At 50.7% G+C, this 22,189-nt stretch overlaps 1 protein-coding gene and 1 pseudogene across 1 annotated transcript in view; both read left to right on the forward strand.

Annotated features, from left to right (window-relative positions):
• The first annotated feature begins 207 nt into the window (after positions 1-207).
• The window catches only part of LOC116058014 (piggyBac transposable element-derived protein 4-like), a 22,883-nt gene continuing 901 nt past the window's right edge, over positions 208-22,189 (forward strand). The window contains exons 1-3 of the mRNA XM_031310629.2: positions 208-370; positions 502-984; positions 15,493-16,429. Of these exons, the coding sequence (XP_031166489.2) occupies positions 208-370; positions 502-984; positions 15,493-16,429 (1,583 nt within the window). The remainder of the gene's footprint in view (positions 371-501; positions 985-15,492; positions 16,430-22,189) is intronic.
• Positions 17,599-22,189, forward strand: part of LOC116058025 — a 22,631-nt pseudogene continuing 18,040 nt past the window's right edge.

Consider the following 22,189-nt stretch of genomic DNA (forward strand, 5'->3'; position numbering starts at 1 on the left):
ACGAGGACATTGAACGGGGACAACGACAAGAAGACGAAGACGAAGACGAAGAAGAACAAGAACAAGAACAAGAACAAGAACAAGAACAAGAACAAGAACAAGAACAAGACAACGGGGGAGTGGTAGCGGCGGCAGCAGCAGCAGCAGCAGCAGCAGCAGCAGTAGTAGTAGTAGTAGAACAAGAAGAGGAATCGTTTGTGTCAAAAGATGGTAAAATCGAGTGGTCCTCGAAAACGTATCATCCCGGCGGCCCTCCACCTCGTCGCTGTGGCAGCGAAAACGAAAATGAAGACCAACAACAACAACAACAACAACAACAACAACAACAACACGAGCACACACGCTCTGCTTCTACTGCTACTGCTTCCGCGTCTGCTGCTGCTGCTTCTGCTGCTGCTGCTGCTGCTGCTGCTGCTGCTGCTTCTGCTGTTTCTGCTGTTTCTGCTTCTGCTGTTTCTGCTGTTTCTGCTTCTTCTTCTGCTGCTACTGCCGCCGCCGCAGCCGCCGCCGCTCCCCAGACCCCGGGACCCACAGAGTACGCAGCGGCCCGCGTGCACGACATAGTCTCCGCGTTCGAGCTGTTTGTCACGTGGGACGTGGAGGAGATCGTGGTGGCGGCGACGAACCTCGAGGGCCTGAGGAAATGCGGCAACGACTGGAAAACGATGGACGCCGCGGACCTGCGCGGCTACCTCGGGCTGCTGATCCTCTCGGGCGTGTACAGGTCCGGCAACGAGGCTGCGGAGAGCCTGTGGCACGAGGAGAGCGGCAGGCCCATATTCCGCGCCACGATGCCGGTCAAACGGTTCCACGCGTACTCGAGACTGCTGCGATTCGACGACCGCGAGTCGAGAGCCGCCAGACGAGCCTCGGACAAACTGGCGGCCGTGCGGGACGTGTTTGACGCGTGGGCGCGCCGGCTTCCCGGCCTCTACAACCCGGGCCCCGACGTGACCGTGGACGAGCAGCTGGTCCCCTTTCGAGGTTTGTCGTCATCGTCGTCATCATCGTTTCTTGTGTTGTTGTTTTTTTTTCTTTTTTTTTTTTTTGGTGTACCTAACTCTTTCTTCTTATTCGTCTTATTCATCATCTTCTTCTTGGTGTTGTTCTTGTGCTTCTTCTTATTCTTCTTCTGTCTTCTTCTTCTGTCTTCTTATTCTTCTTCTTCTTCTTCTTCTTGTGCCTCACATCCAAGGTCGATGCCCGTTCCGCCAGTACATGCCCAGCAAGCCCGCGAGGTACGGCGTCAAGCTGTGGGTGGCCTGCGACGCCAAGTGGATGCGCGGCAAGCTCAACAGGAGGAGGGCGTTCCTCGAGCAGCTGGGACGGGCGCTCGTCGCGCCGCTCATGGAGAGGAGGAGGTGCCTCCCCCGCACGGAGGCGGCCGCCGCGCTCGTCAGGGCCGCGACGAGAGGGCCCGCCGAGGGCCTGCGACGACCGGAGGGCGAGCGGGAACCGCCCGCGCCGAGAGCGGCCGGCGAGAGGAAGAGGTGTCAGCTCTGTCCCAGGAGCAACGACCGCAAAACGAACGCCGTCTGCGCCGGCTGCCGGAGGTACGTCTGCGGGAGCTGCGCGCAGGCCTATTGCGCGGAATGTGCGAGCCCGTAGCCCTTCTCTGCTGCTCGTCTGAGGGCGGACTTCCGGGGTGCGCCGGTCGTAAAAACAAACAAATAAACAAATAAACAAATAAAACATGAGACGATTAACACTAACTTTGTCCTTACACAGGGAGAGGATCCAATGCTGATCAGCCCCGGAGTGATCATCTCGGACCATGTGCGGAACCCCACTCTTCTAGGTTGCAGGACGCTGTACTATATCACGGAGATGGGTCACAACGCCACTGGCCTGCCCTTAGGTCACAAACTACATGGACGCAGCAAGACTATGACCATGCATACCGCATTACCTTATTCGCAGATCGTACGACCGATGTGCCAAGATCTGCTGAAGACAGGGGTTATACCTATCACACTGGGACAACGTCTGGAAATTGAATGTGAAGGTATCGCTTGGAACATATTTGATGAAGTGTTTTGGCTGACGAAACCCTGCAAGGGTGAATGTGACACAGGGTTTGTTCCCCAAGAAGGACGGGTCAGCGAACAGGCAATGAACACAACACTGGTGAAAAACCTGTTTGGCTACCCCACCTCTATGAAACTGGTATTCACGTCTGTCGAGGTGTCCGATCTAGCCAGCACCTTCTATTGCAAATTGGAGTCAACGGGCGAGCACGACCTTGTGACTGTCTATCTGAAAGATCGAAATGCAACGCGTCCTGGCAGACTCACCAACGACGCACAATTGGCGCGCTTGAGCTCTGTTGCACATGCCATTATTATCCTAATACTCTGCATGCTATTGTAGACTGACTTTTTACCTTTTGCTCTTTTCTTGTTGTATCATATACCACGACTAACTGGTTTCATCAATAAAGTGAAAATTACCCAGCAGAACGTGTTGTGTATTGTTTCTTTTTTTTTCGTTTTTTCGAGTTTCACGACTGAAAGTTGTGTCATGAAACCCTGCACACAATGTTGACCCCAGGTACAACTGGGATAGGATGTGTGAGCTACTCTACGAGACTTATCTACACGTTAAGAGATACCCAATACGCACATATCTTGGTATAGGAGAGATTTATTTGTACACAGGCAGGCATCAGTCAGAGGGCAATAACGTACATTATTGACATGTCTATACACAGGTCTTTATACAACAGTGTTTCCAGTCATAGGTTTGGTTCTACTATATTCTTGGTAAGCGTCTTCAACGGTTACTTTTGTGACAGGTTCTCGCATATCGTCCAGGTCCCTTTGCACAGCCAGGGCTAGAACCCGCCTGTTGATGTAAGATGATGCATTGAGTTGTAGTCCCACGTTGTCCGAAAGAGTCTTCACGGCACTGATCAACCCGAGAGTGTCGACTCTTCCCCGGAGTGCTCGCAGTAGGCAACAGAGGTCGTCTCTCTCGTTCTTGACCGCTTTCAGCTCATTCTTAGACTTTTTGTACTCCTCTCCTGCGGTTGTCTTCATGGTTTGTTCGAGTAGAGCTATGTTGGCGTCTAAACTGGCAATGGTTCTCCCGACGGTGTTTATTGCTATGTCAAGCTCGGCGTCATGCCTTTTCCTGCTCAAGATTAGCTTAGTCTCCTCTTCCGTGGGGTGCATGTAGAGCGAGGTAAAAAAGTTTACACCACACGAGAACACAAAGTCGGTCAAGGCGTACAGTCCCAGGGCTATGGTGTGCGCTAAGCCGCTGGTGTACATCCTTTGTCTCATGGGTACAGTTACGGCATGGCAAGTTAATGGTCCAAGTACCGAGAGTACCTGGTGTGCTCGAATATCCTGTTGAATATAGGGTTGATTAGGCGCGTGGTTGACTCGATGGGGTTGCAGGAAAACATACCGGTGCCGCTGATTCTAGGAGCTAGGCTCTCGAGCAGCATCTCCCGCGTCATGTCGCTGGGGCACTTGAGCTTCTTGTCAGATGTAAGCCCTATACTATAAGTGCCGCAAAAGGCCACTCCGAGCTTTGGCTGCATTATGTCTGTGGTAAGCTTGTCTCCGGTCATTCTCTCAACGGTGTCCTTGAAAGGATCGCCAACGGGATTGAGTACTCCCTTGTCGAACTCCGCAATGTGAAGCGTCTCTCGGAAGAGCTTGTGATTGCTTTCCTCATTGCGGTCTCTCTGGGTGTTCTTCTTTACACCCCTGAGCGCGGAGCTGAAGGGCCTGAGTAGACTTGGCATACAAGTGTATGTCCCTAAAACGACAGGGTCCTTTGTAATGGACCCGTTGAGTCTTTCTCTTTCTTCTCTTGCCACCCAGCTCCATCTGCACCGAGTCCACGGTCACAATGGGGATCCTGTCCGTAGGGCCTCCTCCGAGTCTAATGTAGTGCACTTTCATGACGTTCGAGCTGTCCTGGAAGCACGATTCGTTGGTGAAGGGTAGATCTTTGTCACCCAGATCGTGCTGTGTGACCTGTTGCATGGTGAAATCGTAACCTTGCACGCCTCTACTGGTCTCGTTGGCCATTGTGTACACGGAGAATTCGGGCGTGATTTTGGTGTCCTCGCTGACTATCTGAGGCCAGACATTGGAGCTTCTCTGTGAGATGACACGGAACAGAGTCTCGCCTACAATCACAACTTCGGGCTTGTCGCTCGCCAGTATCTTGCGAGCGTTTTCCAACGCGCAGACGAAGGACTCGGGCTGTATGTTGATCATACCGCAAATGAGTTCCGCCATGATCAACACGGAGTCCAATTTCTCTGCGCGGCTGGCCATGTCGGTCTTTTGCACGATCCTGTCCGTTAGGCTGGGTTGAGCCACGCAGTACCTGAGCACCTCTGTGGTCCTGCTCAGCTCCCAGGCAGTGCTGGCTGTTTCTAACTCTCTTCTGACCAGCATCTTGGTCTCTGCGGGCACCGTGATGTTGAGGAGGCATCCTAATTGCAGCGAGACCACAAAGGACTTGTGTTGGAACACTTGACTGTACTCTCTGATCTGCACTCCGTTGGTGATTGTGTCGTAGGTGCCCTGCTGAGCCTCTCGCTGATCCGTGATCCTGTAGCGCTTGCAGAATGCAGTTTGGAGAGCTTGACCACACGTGCCCGGGCATCGGTGGCGGCGAAGCCCTCGTCGTCGCTGTCGTCGTCGTCACTGTCAGAGTCTTGGTATCCGCGGTTTCTGCTCAGAATACTTTGCCTGTTGCTACACAGACAACACAATGCTCTGAACAACATACAGAACATGTCTGAAACTCTGGCTCTCTAAGCTGGACACACGTTGATCTCGTTAATTGCACATTGCACGCGATAGTGCACACTACACAATCAGACCGGGAAGAAGAAGAAGAAGAAGAAGACGAAGAAGAAGAAGAAGAAGAAGAAGAAGAAGAAGAAGAAGAAGAAGAAGAAGAAGAATAAGAAGAAGAGACATGGCGGGAGCAGCAACGAGGCTGTCCAGAGAACAGCTGGTCCGCTGGGAGAACGCGTTGGCTATGGCTGCTTTGAAGGACTGGGGGGATTCCTACGTGTTAGAGACTTTCAGGAAAAGAGAGCGGTCCCACCGCGAACAGAGTCTCGAGTCTAATAATGTGGAGTTTGAGCATTTCGGCTTGGTCCCTATCCACAGAGACACAGACTCCTGGGTCTACGTAAGTGAGGACCCGCAGCTGGCCATAGCAATAGAGGAGATTGTCAACACATTCAGTCCGGCTCTGTCTGTGGAGCTTCTGCTTTACAATGTCTTAGGGAGCAACAGCGAGAGCGCCACTTGCTTGGTGCGGTACCTCATCAACTACTACTCCGCGAACCACGTGTGCACACACATCAAGACCACACTGAGGAACATGATCCGCTGGACTGTGTTGGCGGGCTTCGTACCCTGTGTTTTCCTACCTTGGAAGAGAGTTAGAACTCAAGGTATGGGGTTGTCAGGGAAAGCTACCGTGACTAACCTAGTCGCGGCCAAACCTTTGGTACACAGGGATGTGTACATGGGCTACGTTGACAACGAGGTGTGTGACCAAAGTGAACGGAGGACCGAGAGGCGCGAGAGGCCTCCGAGATCCGAACGCCACGCTGCCCGAGGCAAACCCATCATCGCCAGGGGCAGCCACAAGCTTCGCGAGCCTTGCTTTAGCACTGTGCCAGACGGACTCAGTCCGCCGGCTGCCGCTTTCGAAGCTGTACAGGAACGCGAAGCTCACGAGCGGGCTCTGCCTTCGGTCTTGGACGTACCTCTCGACCAGCTTCCGGACACGCTGAAACTTCTGATGGACAATTCGGTGCCCAGAACGCAAGTATCCGTGGTGTGTAAGATCATAGGCGACTGGGTCCAACGTGACATTGCGCTCAAGCGTGACCCCATCAAGGAAACGGAGCTCAAAATGGCAACCGTGGCCCTGTGGGGCGTGATGAAGACCTTCGAGCACGGCCGGTGTCCGGTCATACCCGAGTGCAGAGCCTCCACGTGTCTGGCCTTCTACGACACGGAGACGGACCTTGTCACGGCGTCGGTGGACGGGGTCCTCTACAGGCACATCTGTATGTGGGACAGTTGCTGGTCGAGTGGTTCGGCGTTCTCCTCCTTGGCCAAGAGATCCCACACAACGGTCCAGAGCTGGTCTACTCTCTTTTACAAGATCATACAGGGTCTGACCGCGGCCTCAAGCAGACACGTATACACCAGCACGGGCGTAGATCGCTCCTCTTTGACACACTTAGCCGACGTGATGCTTTCGTCCCGCGGAGAGCAGCAGCACGCGGGACTTTCGGTCGCGGGCAACTCTTTCGGGCAACCTTTACTCGACAACCTGTCCCGCTACCTGGTCAGCGAACAGCAGCCCGACATGTTTGGGTTGGACTCGGCCGCGCTGCAAGATGTGCTTCTGAGATCAGGGGTCGGGAGTACGGTTTCCGAGCACAAGTCCGCCAGCGTGTCACACAGCTTGAGTAAAATGATGACCTCGATGATCTCCGAAGGCAGGGAAGTGCTGCTCCTCAAGCAGTTTCTTGCTGAGGCGAACAGGCACCCTCGCCTGGCCTTGGAGCGGCTCAAGAGTGAATGTAAGGACCGTGGGCTGCTGCAGCTGGCCGAAGCCGTCACGAGGCAGCTGGAACGGGTGATCGGTGAGGCCGGCGAGACCAAAGACGAAGAGTCCGTGACAGAGCTCGGCTCGGACGTTAAACTCGTGTGCAACTACCCGTCGTCTGTCAGCGTGCCTCACCTGGAGGAGACCTTGAGCATGTGGACCAATTTTTGGCGAAGCACCCTGTCCGGATTCAGCCAGTTCAACAGGAGACACAATACCATACAGTACAACAACAGGGATACGGTGAGAGAGCTAGAATCCGGTTCGCCTGTGCACGTTTTCCACTGCATGCTGGTGACGCTTTTAAACACGTCCGGGGTGACATTCGCGGACAGCCTGTCCGGGAGAAAGCCAGACGCTTCGCTCACAGTCAACGACATCATGCTCACGAGGGAGTCTCTGCATCCAAGTGCGTACGGGTTACTTTTGGCCAACAAGCTGGGTCTCAGACCCTCGGATGTGAGGTGCGAAGGCGAAAGGGAACGGGATCACGGGGTTAGTGAAGTGGAATACGCGGAGACGATGCTTTCGGCTACATCAGCGAGCAACCCCGGGTCCTCTGACCCTGGGCCGCACGTTGATCACCGACTGAGTTCTGTTGGGACTCGGGGGGATGACGTCTCAAAGGGGCTCTTTGGTGAACTCTTGGCAAGATGTCACACGAAGGACTCGCAACAGACTCTGAGTCGGGTTCACCGAGGCATTGGTGGTTCACTGCGTCGGGGTTCGTTGCCTCAACGGGGCTCCGTCGCTCAATCCCACAGCGATCGTGAGAAGCTGCGGGCACAGCAGCAGCAGCAGCAGTAGCAGTAGCATCCTGGTTTGCATTCCCCGATTAAAGTTTGTGTGGTCAACATTCTGTGTATGAGAGCTTTCTTTCTGTTCTTTGTCTTGTGCCCGGACCTTGGGTTCAGAGTCTAGGCTCACATGAGAACCCTCGGTCTGGGTTTTGTGTTTCTTATGTGTGACCATAGCCTCATCATATTCGCTGATTGTACACGTGTTACGCTTCCGTGTGACACGAACCCTGTCCTCTACACGCCCGTCACCGGCTTCCTCTGGGCCGCTGCTGTTTGCGTGATGTTCATACCGTATCTCCTCCTGATTGGGATCAATTAGACCTTCCTTGGCCAATCCCAGGAATTCATCAGTGTGGTACCCATCGGGTTGAGCGCACAGCAGCAGCCGCCCAGGGTCGAGAATGCACGGATCCAGCGAGCTGTCATCTATCTTAATCGTGACCCGCAGCTCTTTGGCGTGCAGCTGGACTATCCCCTTGATCTTCCAAAGAGGTTTCAAGCTGAGCACCTTCAGTTCATTTAGTGACACTCTTATCCAGTGAGTCCTTTTGTTCGACGGCATGAGCGTATGTAGTGATGTCTCTATTGGTATGGCCTCGTCTCGCAGCCTCTGAATGAAAATGTTGATCTGCTCAACGCGGTTGATCTTTAGCACTCCACACGCCTTATGTTTTTCAGTGAACCTGTACTTCACAAAAGAGTGAGCTTGATCTTGACCTAGGTACGCTACTCCCATCAGGGAGTCGAGCGTCACCATGTCTTCTGGTATGGGTTCCATGTCATCCTCGGTCCCACGAGCGGGTTGCTGCTGAGGCTGTCGACTAGGCGGCTGCGTAGGCGCAGGAGAGGACAACTGAGTCACTCGAGGTTGGTAGGAGTAGGCTAACATGGCTTAGTCTCTCAACTGTAGAGCCAGAGACCCAAAGGTGTCGTCAAGAGCTCGCGAGAACTCGTAGTCCGAGAGGAAGTGTTTCAGGTTCAGCTCTGCAAGACTCTGTCCAATCTCACACGTGTTCTCTAAATCTCTGGGTCTGTAAATAGGGTTGCGCCAACCTGCGCCCTGTTCCACTATCCACCTCGGTGCAGCTGATCCGTCTAAGGGCTGCCAGGCTGGCACTCTGTTACCTCTCTCTGCAATCTCAAACAATGCGTGTTTCCAAAACTCAGAAACCTTGAAAGATATCTGACAACAGGGACACAGCGCGTACTCGCCCGTTTCAGTGGACTCGCCACACGAAGGCTCATTCACCTCTCTCAGTACCCCGAGGGGGATAGTGAATTCGGCTGTCTTTGCGGACCCTTGCCCCTTGCTGCTTTTGTCACTAACCAAGACCGTTTCTGGGACCAGCTTCATGTATCCGAAAACACGGCTGTCCTCCATGTACAGGAAATGCCAGTCCCCAACTAAGTCAGAGCAAGGGCTCCGTTGCAACGGGCAGTTTTGGGTCTTGTTGAGAGCACCCTCCTCTTGACATTGTCAGCCCACAATCGAGTTTGGTCCTTTTCCTCTCCGGGCTACAGTTAGGCTCCTCTCCAGCTGCATCGAGCTGGGGGTCAGAGGAAACATGCTGGTTCGCTTCTGACATCTGGCCCCTCTGACGTTTCCCTCTGATGTCCTCTTCTCCAGTCACCTCGATGTTGTTATTCTTAACAGCAGACACCAGCGTTAACGTTGGCCACCTCTGTGAATTCGCCCTGGTTAAACTGGTGGAAGCGGCCGTAAAGAAACCCGTCAGTGCACGTAGTGTTAACCCCAATGGACATGTGCCCCTTGGACAGCACATCGTGTACACCATTGCCATTGTGTGTGTGCTTCGGGGCACTCAGGGCGATGGTCAGCATGTTGCTCATCATAGTGTGGTTAGCAAGTCCCAGGCTCACTGTAGTGAAGACCCCATTATTACTATTATTATTCGATAGGGTTGGCGGAGGCTGAGTGGGTCTCTTGTCCTCAGGGCCGGTGAAAACTTTACCAAAGTATAGAACTTTACCTTTGTCCTGGCCAGAGAAGCCCACCCCGGTAGTGTACAGGCAGCTGTCTTGTATTTTACTAAACTTTGTCAGCAGGTTCGCGCTCTGGTAACGAACCGCGTCTGAAAACCTGGCCATCGACTTCTTGATGGCAATCATTACGTTCTCAGTGAAGTCGCTCTTTGCGGCACAGGGTAGCATGTTGGCTATCGTGCCGAACACTGCGCATTGCACGTAAGCCATTACGTTGGCGGACATCAGGTAGGAGCAGATCTTTAGGGCCTTCTGGTCCCTCTGGCCGCCCATCATTTGCAGACCGGCCTCTTTTACCATGTTCATCCTGTCACCCATCTGGGGAGCAACAAACCACAGCTTCTTGTGCTTCTCCTCCACGAGCCTACACCCTGGGACATGGTCCAGTACGCTGGTCTCTGTCCAGCTGAGATTCATCCCGTCGGACGAGTCAGACCCCTTTTTGTCCAGTTCGTAGCCCGTAAACAGCCTATAGCGAGTCAACCACGCGTCAGGGTCCTGACACTCAGAAGCTTGGGTCTCACCCCTCCGGGTGTTATTATCCCGCTGCCAATTGAAGTAGGGAATGAACATGGGCTTAAGCAGAGTCGCGGCACACAATGGGTCGCTGAAATTAGCCTCGAGGAAGGGGGCCGACGCAACACACCGGATGCACGTGCGAGTGCTGCTGTGACTCTGAGCGTGTCCGCGTGTCCGGCCAGGGCTGTGTACCCGACCGGGGCTATCCTGCTAGAGCGAGACAGCATATGAGAGGACGCTGCCCACTCACTGGAGAACCGACCGCAGGCACTGGGCTCGTAAAATCTCAGCGTGTCGTCACCGCCGGGGAAGCCGGGATCCGCCGAGGCAAGACTAGGCCTTACTCTTTAGACCGGGTAAGACACGGGCGAGAGGATTCCATCAAGTGGTCGCAATACAGTTTTTCGGCACCAAGAAAGTCGTACTACGCCAAGCTCGTAAGAGCCTTTCAGGTGGTGAAAAACGTGGGACACCCCATGCTTACGCTCCATTCAGAGTGGGGTCTGAGTTGTTACTACAAGCTGGCTGTCACGTACACAACAGATCAACCGCTGGAGTTGGCTGCCGCGTGTCTACCCGAACTGCGCGTAGCCGTAGATGTTATCCACAGTGAACGTTTTCAGAAGCTGAGCGAACTGAAGCCTGAGTGTCAGATGCTGCTATATGCCGTGCTCAACTGTCACATTAACTGGGTGCAGCACAACCACAGGCAGATACTCCTAGTACCCGGGCAACCCGGCGCGCAGCCCCCTCCTAAACAGGGAGACCTGAGGTGCTCGAGATGTCTAAAGAATCAGACCTTCCGCTCGTCCGAGGTGAAAGGAAACCCGAGAAACATCGACGTGGAATTCGACTTTGAGCAGATGAAATTCTGCTCTTCGTGCTGTGCTGCGCCCGTGATAAACGTACCCCTAAGCACGAGTGCTGTCAACACGTGCACATTTACTGAAATGAAACAGATGTACACCTTGTGTATGACATGCAAGGAGCCCGTATTTTCCGAAGTACTAGTGGACATGGAAACGCTGCTCTACCGGCGCTGTGTAGCGTGCACGTCCAAAGGTCTCTGAGACGGCCCACATGGACACAACTCTCGTTATCCCCGGAAAATTGGAACGATGGCTGAACCTGGCCCAGACTTGTACCAAGTGCACGTAGCGCTGTTTAGAGCAGTACACGTTATACCCTTGTCCAGGTTAAAAGACATCATATGCACACATTATGGAGCTAAACACTTTGACACCGAATTGCAGAGAGTTCGGGGTGTTAGACAAGGCTCAACCAGTGGTAACAATAACCTCAACGTCTACTTGGCCATCACAAACAGGTTCGGAAAAAGACCTGAGGCAATCAAAGACATTATGAGAGTGTACAACAACGTTACCACAACGGGACCTGAGAGCAACGGCGACGTCGAGACCTTGGACTCAACCACACAGCCGATACTCGTGGCGCAAGGTGATCCCGCTGCGAACGAGAACGCGTTGACTGAGGCCGCGGCGAGTGTCACGGACTCCGAGACCACAATTGTGGACTCCGAGAGCAAAGACAACGTTGAGACCTTGGACTCGATAACACGGTCACCAGTCGTAGAGCAATGTGCTCCCGTCGCGACCTACGACGCCTTGAGCGAGACCCCAGAGAGCTTCGCGGACTCCAAGACCGTAATTGTGGAATACGAGAATACAGGCAGCGTTGAGACCTTGGCCTCGGATCAACGAACAACACGGTGATCGAGGCCGCGGAGAGCGCAGTTGAGAACGCTGAGTCTATGAGCGATCAGCTGGAGGCTTTCAATTGCAATACCACTCGCAGCTGCTGCCTGGAATTCGGAGAGTTCGGCATTGGATATTATTCTGATGAAGACTGCAAGGAGGACGCGTGGTGTTCGGACCAGGACGATCAGGTCGCCGTATGTGTTCCGGCTCGTGGTGACGCTGCGCAACGCGGAGACAAGCCGGAGCGTCAGGATGTCTCGGAAGAGAAACCTGTAAAGAAGCCTGGAGTTGTCGTATACAAAGACTGCTGTTGATGTCGTGTACAGTTTTGCGATTTTTTATATCCTCTCCTGTAACACTGGAAATAAAAAGAAAAACAAATGTTTCCATAACACGAGTCTGTTTCCCTGCTTCTTTTTTTTTTGTTTCTTTCCCCGAGAGCGTGTAGACAGAAGAACATGGAACCCTGTCAGAAAGGCGACTGGAGCTCTATCCGCCACATGGCCGTGCGATTCGAAGACGTAGGTGCTCTAACTCGTCTACAGTACACATGGGTGCAAATGTTTGACATAGAAAAACGGATACCGACGTCTGTAACCCTTACGGAGCCCGGGTTAGACGGATTGACTCGGGGCGCCGCTCGCATTCAAGGTGTTACACGAGCAGAGCAGGCTAACCCTGGTGCGATTGCAGTGCAGCGAGGACCGGGGGATCTGTGTGGCACCCAGTCCACAAAACGCTCTTTGGGGGACGTGCGTTTTGTGGCAGCTTGACTCTAACCTACAGCTCTCTCGTGCTACTGTTAACCACGAGACAGAGCCATCACCGGTCTCTGGTGCGGATCGGTGGTTGAGCGCGAGGTTATCGTACATGGGTCTGGAGTTGACCAGGTGCTCACGAGGAAGGCTCACCAACGAGCTTATTAAGACTCCATACTGGGCGGTCATACTCACTGCTCTGTGTTGCGGAGCAGTGGACCGCTGGTCGCGTGAGCTAGACGAGCTCTCTGCCTTGTTGAGAGTAGATGTTCATCTAGACTTAACGAGTGATCAGAAGAGGGACGAGTTGTGTCAACGCTGCGGGTACGCGTACCGAGTATCACCCGCGTTGTGCGAGCCCGAACCCAAGAGGGTGTCAGCTGTGTTGCAGATTGATAAGTTGCTCCTGGGCAGCATCTGCACCACTCTATGCGCCACGGTATCCCGAGATGCCGACAAAGGAGCCGAGCGCGACACAAAAGGAAACGTACGCTCTCAAGCACACAAATAGACGAACACGAAAGTGAAGAAGACGAAAGACAAAGGGTCGCAACAAACCACGCAACGTTACCGAGGTGCCGCAAGCGAGGACAAGAGCGGTCGAGCGAGAAGCGAAAGATCAGCAGGACACGCGCAGAACACGACCCCGGCTTGTGGTCATGGCAGAAAGAGTGTCGGGTCAAACTCGGGTACGTCAGACATAACCAAACGGTCCACAAACACAGATTCTGGGAGCTCTACCTCTCTGGATCAGGCCACACGGGAGAGGAAAGAACTAGATCGTCTACCTCGTTCGGACACTGGAAGCAATTCTCTTGCCACGCTCGTAGATATCATATTAACCCTTGTGTTGTCCTCGGGGGTCACGGGGGACCGGTTCAGTGCATTTGAGTAGATTTTGGCCTCTCCTCTCCTCTCCTCGCGCTTTCGGGTCCCTGAGACCCCATTGCTCGTCACGCTCCGGGTCTACTACACAAGCCTAGTCCCCGTTGGGGGGTCCCGGAGACCCCGCGCTTCGCCGGCGGCGTTCGGTTTGTACCGCACAACGAGCCTAGGGTCCCTCTCGGGTCCCGGAGACCCCACCGCCGACGGCGTTCGGTTTCTACCACACGCGCCTCGTCCCTCTCGGGTCCCGGAGACCCCCGCCCGTCGCTTGTTCATCAACGCGCCGTTTGTACTACACGAGCCTTAGCCCTTTGTGTTGTCCTCGGGGGGTCGCAGGGACCGGTTCAGTATATTTGATTAGATTTTTGGCCTCTCCTCTCCTATCCTCGCGCTTCGGGTCCCCCAGACCCCCGACCGTTGCTTTTTTTTTTTTTTTTTTCATCAACGCGCCGTTTGTACCACACGAGCCTTAGCCCTTGTGTTGTCCTCGGGGGTCAAGGGGACCGGTTCAGTGTATTTGATTAGATTTTTGGCCTCTCCTCTCCTCTCCTCGCGCTTCGGGTCCCTGAGACCCCATTGCTCGTCAGGCTCCGGTTCTACTACACAAGCCTAGTCCCTGTCGGGGGGTCCCGGAGACCCCGCGCTTCGCCGGCGGCGTTCGGCTTTTCTACCGCACGAGCCTAGCGTCCCTCTCGGGTCCCGGAGACCCCCAACTGTTGGCTTGTTCATCAACGCACCGTTTCTACTACACGAGCCTTAGCGTCCCTCACGGGTCCCGGAGACCCCGCGCTTCGCCGGCGGCGTTCGGCTTTTCTACCGCACGAGCCTAGCGTCCCTCTCGGGTCCCGGAGACCCCCGACTGTTGGCTTGTTCATCAATGCACCGTTTCTACTACACGAGCCTAGCGTCCCTCTCGGGTCCCGGAGACCCCCGACCGTTGGCTTGTTCATCAACGCGCCGTTTCTACTACACGAGCCTTAGCGTCCCTCTCGGGGTCCCGGAGACCCCGCCGCGCTTTGCTCACGGCGTTCGTTTTTTTCTACCGCACGAGCCTAGCGTCCCTCTCGGGTCCCGGAGACCCCCGACCGTTGGCTTGTTCATCAACGCACCGTTTCTACTACACGAGCCTTAGCGTCCCTCTCGGGGTCCCGGAGACCCCCGACCGTTGGCTTGTTCATCAACGCACCGTTTCTACTACACGAGCCTTAGCGTCCCTCTCGGGTCCCGGAGACCCCCGACCGTTGGCTTGTTCATCAACGCACCGTTTCTACTACACGAGCCTTAGCGTCCCTCTCGGGTCCCGGAGACCCCCGCGTTGCTCACGGCGTTCGGTTTTCTACCGCACGAGCCTAGCGTCCCTCTCGGGGTCCCGGAGACCCCCAGACCGTTGGCTTGTTCATCAACGCGCCGACGGCGTTCGGTGTCTACCACACGAGCCTCGGCCCTCTCGGGTCCCGGAGACCCCCGCGTTGCTCGCGGCGTCTGGTTTTCTACTACGCAAAGAACCGATTCCACCACACGATCCCGGTCCCTTCGGACAAGGGCAAGGGCAAGGGCAAGGGCAAGGGCAAGGGAAAGGGAAAGGGAAAGGGGAAGGGGGAAGGGAAAGGGAATGTCCCGGCTTGACCTCGGCATACTAAACACTTTTATTATATGCACACACACACACATACTGTACACATTTGTCTTCTTGTTTTTGTGTTTTTGTTTATTTTTTTTGTCGTGGGTGTCCGATTTTATTTTTTTATTTATTTTCTTATTCTTGTGGACATTTGATCCTAAATTTAGCAGCCAGGTGCTACTCACCGGCACCGTACGCAATGTTCAAGAAGAAGAAGAAGAAGAAGAAGAAGAAGAAAAAGAAGAAGAAGAAAAAGAACGTGACTCTGACGAGGACCAAGAATGCGAATCTTTCGGTTGCGCGTGGGCGCGCCGGCTTCCCGGCCTCTACAACCCGGGCCCCGACGTGACCGTGGACGAGTAGCTGGTCCCCTTTCGAGGTTTGTCGTCATCGTCGTCATCATCGTTTCTTGTGTTGTTGTTTTTTTTTCTTTTTTTTTTTTTTTGGTGTACCTAACTCTTTCTTCTTATTCGTCTTATTCATCATCTTCTTCTTGGTGTTGTTCTTGTGCTTCTTCTTATTCTTCTTCTGTCTTCTTCTTCTTCTTCTTCTTCTTCTCCTTCTTGTGCCTCACATCCAAGGTCGATGCCCGTTCCGCCAGTACATGCCCAGCAAGCCCGCGAGGTACGGCGTCAAGCTGTGGGTGGCCTGCGACGCCAAGTCCAGCTACGCGTGGAACGTGCAGGCCTACACGGGAAAGGCCGCGTGCGGCGCGTCCGAGAGGAACCAGGGCGCCCGGGTGGTGCTGGACCTGACCGAGGGGCTCGCGGGCCCTCGCAACGTCACGTGCGACAACTTTTTCACCTCGTACGACCTGGCGCGGCGGCTCCTGCGCGAGAGGCGCCTCACCCTGGTGGGCACGATGCGCAAAAACAAGCCGGAGCTGCCGGCCGCCTTGCTCGACACCAGGGGCCGCGCGGTCGCCTCGTCCAGGTTCGCCTTCACGCCCGACGCCGCTCTGGTGTCCTACGTGCCCAAGAGGAACAAGAACGTGCTGCTGCTGAGCACGCTGCACGCGGGGGACGCGCGGCTCCTGGTGGCGTCCGGCGGCCGCGCGGCCAAACCCGAGATCGTGCTCCACTACAACGCCACCAAGGGCGGCGTGGACAACCTGGACAAGCTCGTGGCCACGTACAGCTGCCGTAGGAAGACCGCGCGCTGGCCCCTCGCCGTGTTCCACAACGTCCTCGACGTGTCCGCCTACAACGCCTTCGTGATCTGGCGAGAGCTCAGGCCCGCGTGGATGCGCGGCAAGCTCAACAGGAGGAGGGCGTTCCTCGAGCAGCTGGGACGGGCGCTCGTCGCGCCGCTCATGGAGAGGAGGAGGTGCCTCCCTCGCACGGAGGCGGCCGCCGCGCTCGTCAGGGCCGCGACGAGAGGGCCAGCCGAGGGCCCGCGACGACCGGAGGGCGAGCGGGAACCGCCCGCGCCGAGAGCGGCCGGCGAGAGGAAGAGGTGTCAGCTCTGTCCCAGGAGCAACGACCGCAAAACGAACGCCGTCTGCGCCAGCTGCCGGAGGTACGTCTGCGGGAGCTGCGCGCGGGCCTATTGCGCGGAATGTGCGAGCCCGTAGCCCTTCTCTGCTGCTCGTCTGAGGGCGGACTTCCGGGGTGCGCCGGTCGTAAAAACAAACAAATAAACAAATAAACAAATAAACAAATAAACAAATAAAACATTAAGCATGACTCTGCATTACATTACTGTATTTTACCCATGCCTCGATCCTTCGGGTCTCTGGGACCCTCCCTTCATTTCATTTCATTTCATTTCATTGCATTTCATTTCATTGCATTTCATTTCACATGGACCACCTCGACTCGTCCAAGGGGGTCGCAGAGACCCCTGTGTATGTCATTGTGTCGCATGTACGCACCTAACTCGCACAAGGCCGATGGACCACACAAGGGTTAACCCTCCTGGTGTCCTCGGGTCAAATGTGACCCATTTTCAAAACGTTTACACATCAGAAATTTAGGGTTTCTTTCAACCAAATGTTCAAAAGAAATGATGTGGATGGCTCCCTACAACGCTTTTCACAAGTTGTATTCAATTTCATGGTATTTTAATGTTTTTTTTATAAAAGAATGTTGAAAAAAGTGACAAAAACATTGGTGGAAAAGCAACAAAAGTGCCAAAAATAACGTCCAAAACGTTGAAAAAAAGTTGACCCAGAAAAACTAAAAGTTGCAGATCGACGGGAAGACAACACGAGGGTTACATAAAGTGTCAAAAGATAAAGAATAGAAGTCTGTAAATTGTTGGCAAGATAAGACTAAACATACGTAAGAAGAGCAGAACTCTCACCGATGCAAAACTAAAGAATCTTCAGACTGAAAAATGTACATCAACTCCTGTCTTATATCTCCGACAGAGAGAGGAGGTCTCTGAAGTAAACAGATGAATGTCATCACACCCCCACAGCTCCAGATTTAAATACAAAGTTCACTGACAGTCAAAGACAAACACAGGATATCAAGAAGGGGAAGTTAAGATGTTGTTATCAGACTTTGTTTCGATTCAGACGATTACTCTAAATGATGACCTACAAAAATATACAAGCAAGTCTTGTATTACAAAGCAAAACGCAAGACGGAAAGAAAATCACATTATTTTTGGTACAAAAGCACACGGTAAGCAAACTTATAGTAAAGTATATAGTTTTATCAGAGGCTGTTAGATGCAAACTCTTTTTGTAAGCTGATAATTCTGTGTTACTGGCAGTGTTGTACACACACACGCACAAACACACACACACACACACACACGCAGGCGGGCTTATCTAGTCTTATCTAGATTTCTCTACCACTGCCCATCCACCAACCAAAAGACACTAACACATACACAGACACACACACACACACACACACATGCACACACAGACACACATGGACACACATGCATGCACACACACACACACACATGCACATGCACAAACATGCACACACACACACGGACACACACCCATGAACACACACATGCACACACACACACACACACACACACACACGCACACACATGCACACACATGGACACACACGCATTGACACACACACACACACACACACACACACACACACACACACACATGCACAAACACACACGCACACACACACACAGACACACATGGACACACACACACAGACAAATACATACATATACACTGACAAAGGCAAACTATTTTTGTAAGCTGATAATTCTGCGTTACTGTGTTGTGACTGAGTCATCTTTGCTCAGTCTCAAGTCTGAGTCTCAAGCAAGTCTTGAGTCACTAAGTTAAATCAATTGTTTCACACCCAAGATAAAGCACTCTTATCTATAGTATCCAGTCTTTATGAAGAGAAAAGACAAGGTATAAGTAGCCTACTTATCCAATAAAATGATTGGCTACTTTGTATAAAAAATTATCAACGAATTTAATCTCAATGTAGCCACCTTTCATTCCGATGATGCTAAATTACTGGCTGTGTGGACAAACTATCGCTGACTAACGTGCGAACCAGCCAATTCAGTTCTGATATTTAAACACACATACATACACACACACACACACACACACACACACACACACACACACATACAGAAATACACACATATACACACAAACACACACACATACAAAAAGACACACACACCACACACACACATACACACACAAAGAAACTGTTGAGAACAAAAACATTGAAAGTCTGTTAAGTATTTTTCAGGAAGGTGTATTAATACATATTGATCAGCTGTTACTTTCAGTTCCTGTTTCTCAGAACAAGACGTTTCACTTTTGTGTTTTTCTGTTGTGTCAGCAGCAGAGATACCGTTTAATTTAGACTCTGCATGTTCAGCTCGGAGACTTTAGTCTATAACCTTTATCTTTACTTTAGACTTTTAGATTTCATTTAACTTTACTTTGAGTTAGTTTTCAGAGTGTTTGTTAGTTTAGTTTCAGTTTTTCAGAAAGGATTTGTTGTAGTTTTTATGCATTTAGTTGTAGTTTGTCGTTGTCAGGTATGTCTGTATAAAAGGTGAGTCAGCTCTGAGAATAGTTTAATGTTCAGTCTTTGTGGACAGAATATATGACAATAAATGAGAACTAAATGAGTTTTATTCAAAAGTGTTTGTATCCCTGAGGTTTTGGACAGAAAAGAGCCTTGTACCATCGACTGATATCATCTCTTCCTTCACACACTTTCTCATTTGTTCTTTTGGTTATTCAAACTGGAACATTGTCAAACGCTGAGAGCTTTGTTTGCTTTGGTCATAAAACACTAAACCAGCTTTGTAGAAGGAGAGATTAAATGTAAAGGTCCGTTCAACCGTCTCCTCTGAGTACAGGATTAATACGACATGCGTTTGACGTACTAAAGTGAGCATGTGACATACTAAATCGTGTGCGACTTACTAAAGTGTGCGTGTGACAGACTAAAGCGTGCGTGTGATATACTAAAGTGTGTGTGCGACTTACTAAAGCACACGTGCAACATACTAAAGAGCATGTGCGACATACTAAAGTGCCCCTCCTTCTATGGACTTCTGATGTTTTATAAAAGACACATTATTTCCAATAGGATGTGGCCTGCGGCCAGACAACACTTGTTAGAAATGTTCATCTGACAGCTGCAGTTCCAGTCACCAGTCTGTCAAGCTTCTGAAGTTCGCGGACGACACCTCTCTCATCGGACTCATCTCTGATGGTGACGAGTCCACTTACATGTGGGAGGCTGACCACCTGGTGACCTGGTGCAAGCAAAACAATCTAGAGCTCAACGCTCTAAAGACAGTGGAGATGGTTGTGGACTTCAGGAAGAACCCAGCCCCGCCTGCCCCCATCACCCTCTGTGGCTCCACAATTAACATTGTGGAGTCTTTCCGCTTCCTGGGAACTACCATCTCCCAGGACATCAAGAAAGCACAACAGAGGGTGTACTTCCTGCGGCAGCTGAAGAAATTCAACCTGCCAAAGACAATGATGGTGCACTTCTACACAGCCATCATTGAGTCCAACCTCACATCCTCCATCACCATCTGGTACGCTGCTAGCACAGCCAAGGACAAGGGCAGACTGCAGCGTGTCATACGGTCAGCTGAGAAGGTGATTGGCTGCAATCTGCCACCGCTCAAGGGTCATACCTACACATGATATGGGAATGTGTTACTGTTCAAAATTTGGATCGAAGTTTTCAGAAAAATCTGTGACGTGTCAAAAATTTGTATCCAACCTGACCCTGCACTCTGTATAATAGGGGTTCTATCAAGTATAAAATAGCTAAACTTGAAAGAGTAATCTTCATGAATGTAGACTCTCTAGATGAGTATAATTTAATATTGTCACCTTTCTTAGCAGCCAGGTCCTAAAGACAATGATATAGTTAACAAATTAAAGTGTTGTATCTCATTGAAATATGTAGTTTTTAATAATGTGCATCACAACTCACTGCAGCATAGTAACAAGCATAAGATAAGTAAAAACTAAACCAACCCCCTATTATTATTTTATTTTTATTTATTTTTGTATACTTACTTTGTATGTGTATACATGTGTGTATATGTGTATGCATATATGTGTACACATCTGTGTACGTATGTGTATGTATATATAAATTAAAAAAAATAAAAAAGGATATATTTGTGAAAGATGACCAGTTGAAGTGTGCGGTTCATGTCGTATTAAGCCTGTACTCAGAGGAGACGGTTGAACGGACCTTTACATTTAATCTCTCCTTCTACAAAGCTGGTTTAGTGTTTTATGACCAAAGCAAACAAAGCTCTCAGCGTTTGACAATGTTCCAGTTTGAATAACGAAAAGAACAAATGAGAAAGTGTGTGAAGGAAGAGATGATATCAGTCGATGGTGCGAGGCTCTTTTCTGTCCAAAACTTCAGGGATACAAACACTTTTAAATAACACTCATTTAGTTCTCATTTATTGTCATATATTCTGTTCACAAAGACTGAACATTAAACTATTCTCAGAGCTGACTAACCTTTTATACAGACATACCTGACAACAACAAACTACAAATAAATGTATAAATACTAAAACGAATCCTTTCTGAAAAACTGAAACTAAACTAACAAACACTGAAAACTAACTCAAAGTAAAGTTAAATGAAATGTAAAAGTCTAAAGTAAAGTCAAAGCTACTAGAAGTTAAACCTCTGATCTCCTGGAGGGATGATGTGTCACCTGGGCAGCTCTGAGTGGGCGTGTTGAACATTATAATATTTTAATATTTTACCTGCCGCTGACAAAATAAAAGATCTGAAGTAGTTCACAGACTTCACTCTCACTCTGCTCCTGTCATTCAGGTAAATATACTCAACATCACACTTGTTATACTCTTTCTTTTGGCGTTCTTTGACTCTTGTTTCAACCCTTTTGATGCTTTTTTTTCTGTCCCTTTCTAAAGAGCCTTGAAGTTAAATGTGATGTAAATATAATTCATTGAAATAGAATTATGTTCTATTCTTGACCTTTTTGAAACTATTTTCGGGGCTATTTTGACAGTTTTGTAGGCACTTTTTTAGTTAACTGTGATGTAATGAAGTTAAATGTGATGTAGCGTAATGTTTGTTATCATGTGATATTCCAGGTATCTCTCCTGCTGCTGACTCTAGAACTCATCTCTCTCCTGTCATTCAGGTAAAGATTCTTTATATTATTATTCTGTCTTTAACACATTTAAACTCTTTATGTTTATATCTGCAATCATTCAGAACTTATTCTGGCTGCATCAGGACTTTATGGATTTCTTCTGCAGAAAGATTTAGATTAATAATCCTGTGTGCAGTTATTCTGTGCTGTAGAAACTCCTGATGTCGATTAACAAGTTATTACATCATCAGACAGTTAGGAGACATTTATAAAACTAAATACATACACTACGTTAGGAAGGGAACAGATGATAGATATGTCAGAGTAAAGTCTCTAACAGCTTTTATATGATAATATAAAGAGGTGTTAGATATGTCAGTGTGTGTGTGTGTGTGTGTGTGTGTGTGTCTGTCTGTCTGTCTGTGTGTGTGTGTGGGTCTCTGTGTGAGTAAATTCTCTAACAGCTTTTATATGATAATTATTCTCTGAGCTTTTTTTGAGAGTCTCTAAAAACTAAAGTCTAATCAATAAAAAGGCTCAGAAGTGTAAAAAAAAAGTCTCAAGTTTAGGACTTTTTGTTGCACTTGTAGACCCTGTTTTCAACGTTTACCTCGTTTTTTTTGTTTTTGTTTTTTTTTTTAAGTTATTTGACATCTTTGTTTTCACCATTCTTGCTGCTTCTACCCCCCGAAGT

The sequence above is a fragment of the Sander lucioperca genome, chromosome 10 (genome assembly GCF_008315115.2).
Source record: "Sander lucioperca isolate FBNREF2018 chromosome 10, SLUC_FBN_1.2, whole genome shotgun sequence".
Taxonomy (NCBI): domain Eukaryota; kingdom Metazoa; phylum Chordata; class Actinopteri; order Perciformes; family Percidae; genus Sander; species Sander lucioperca.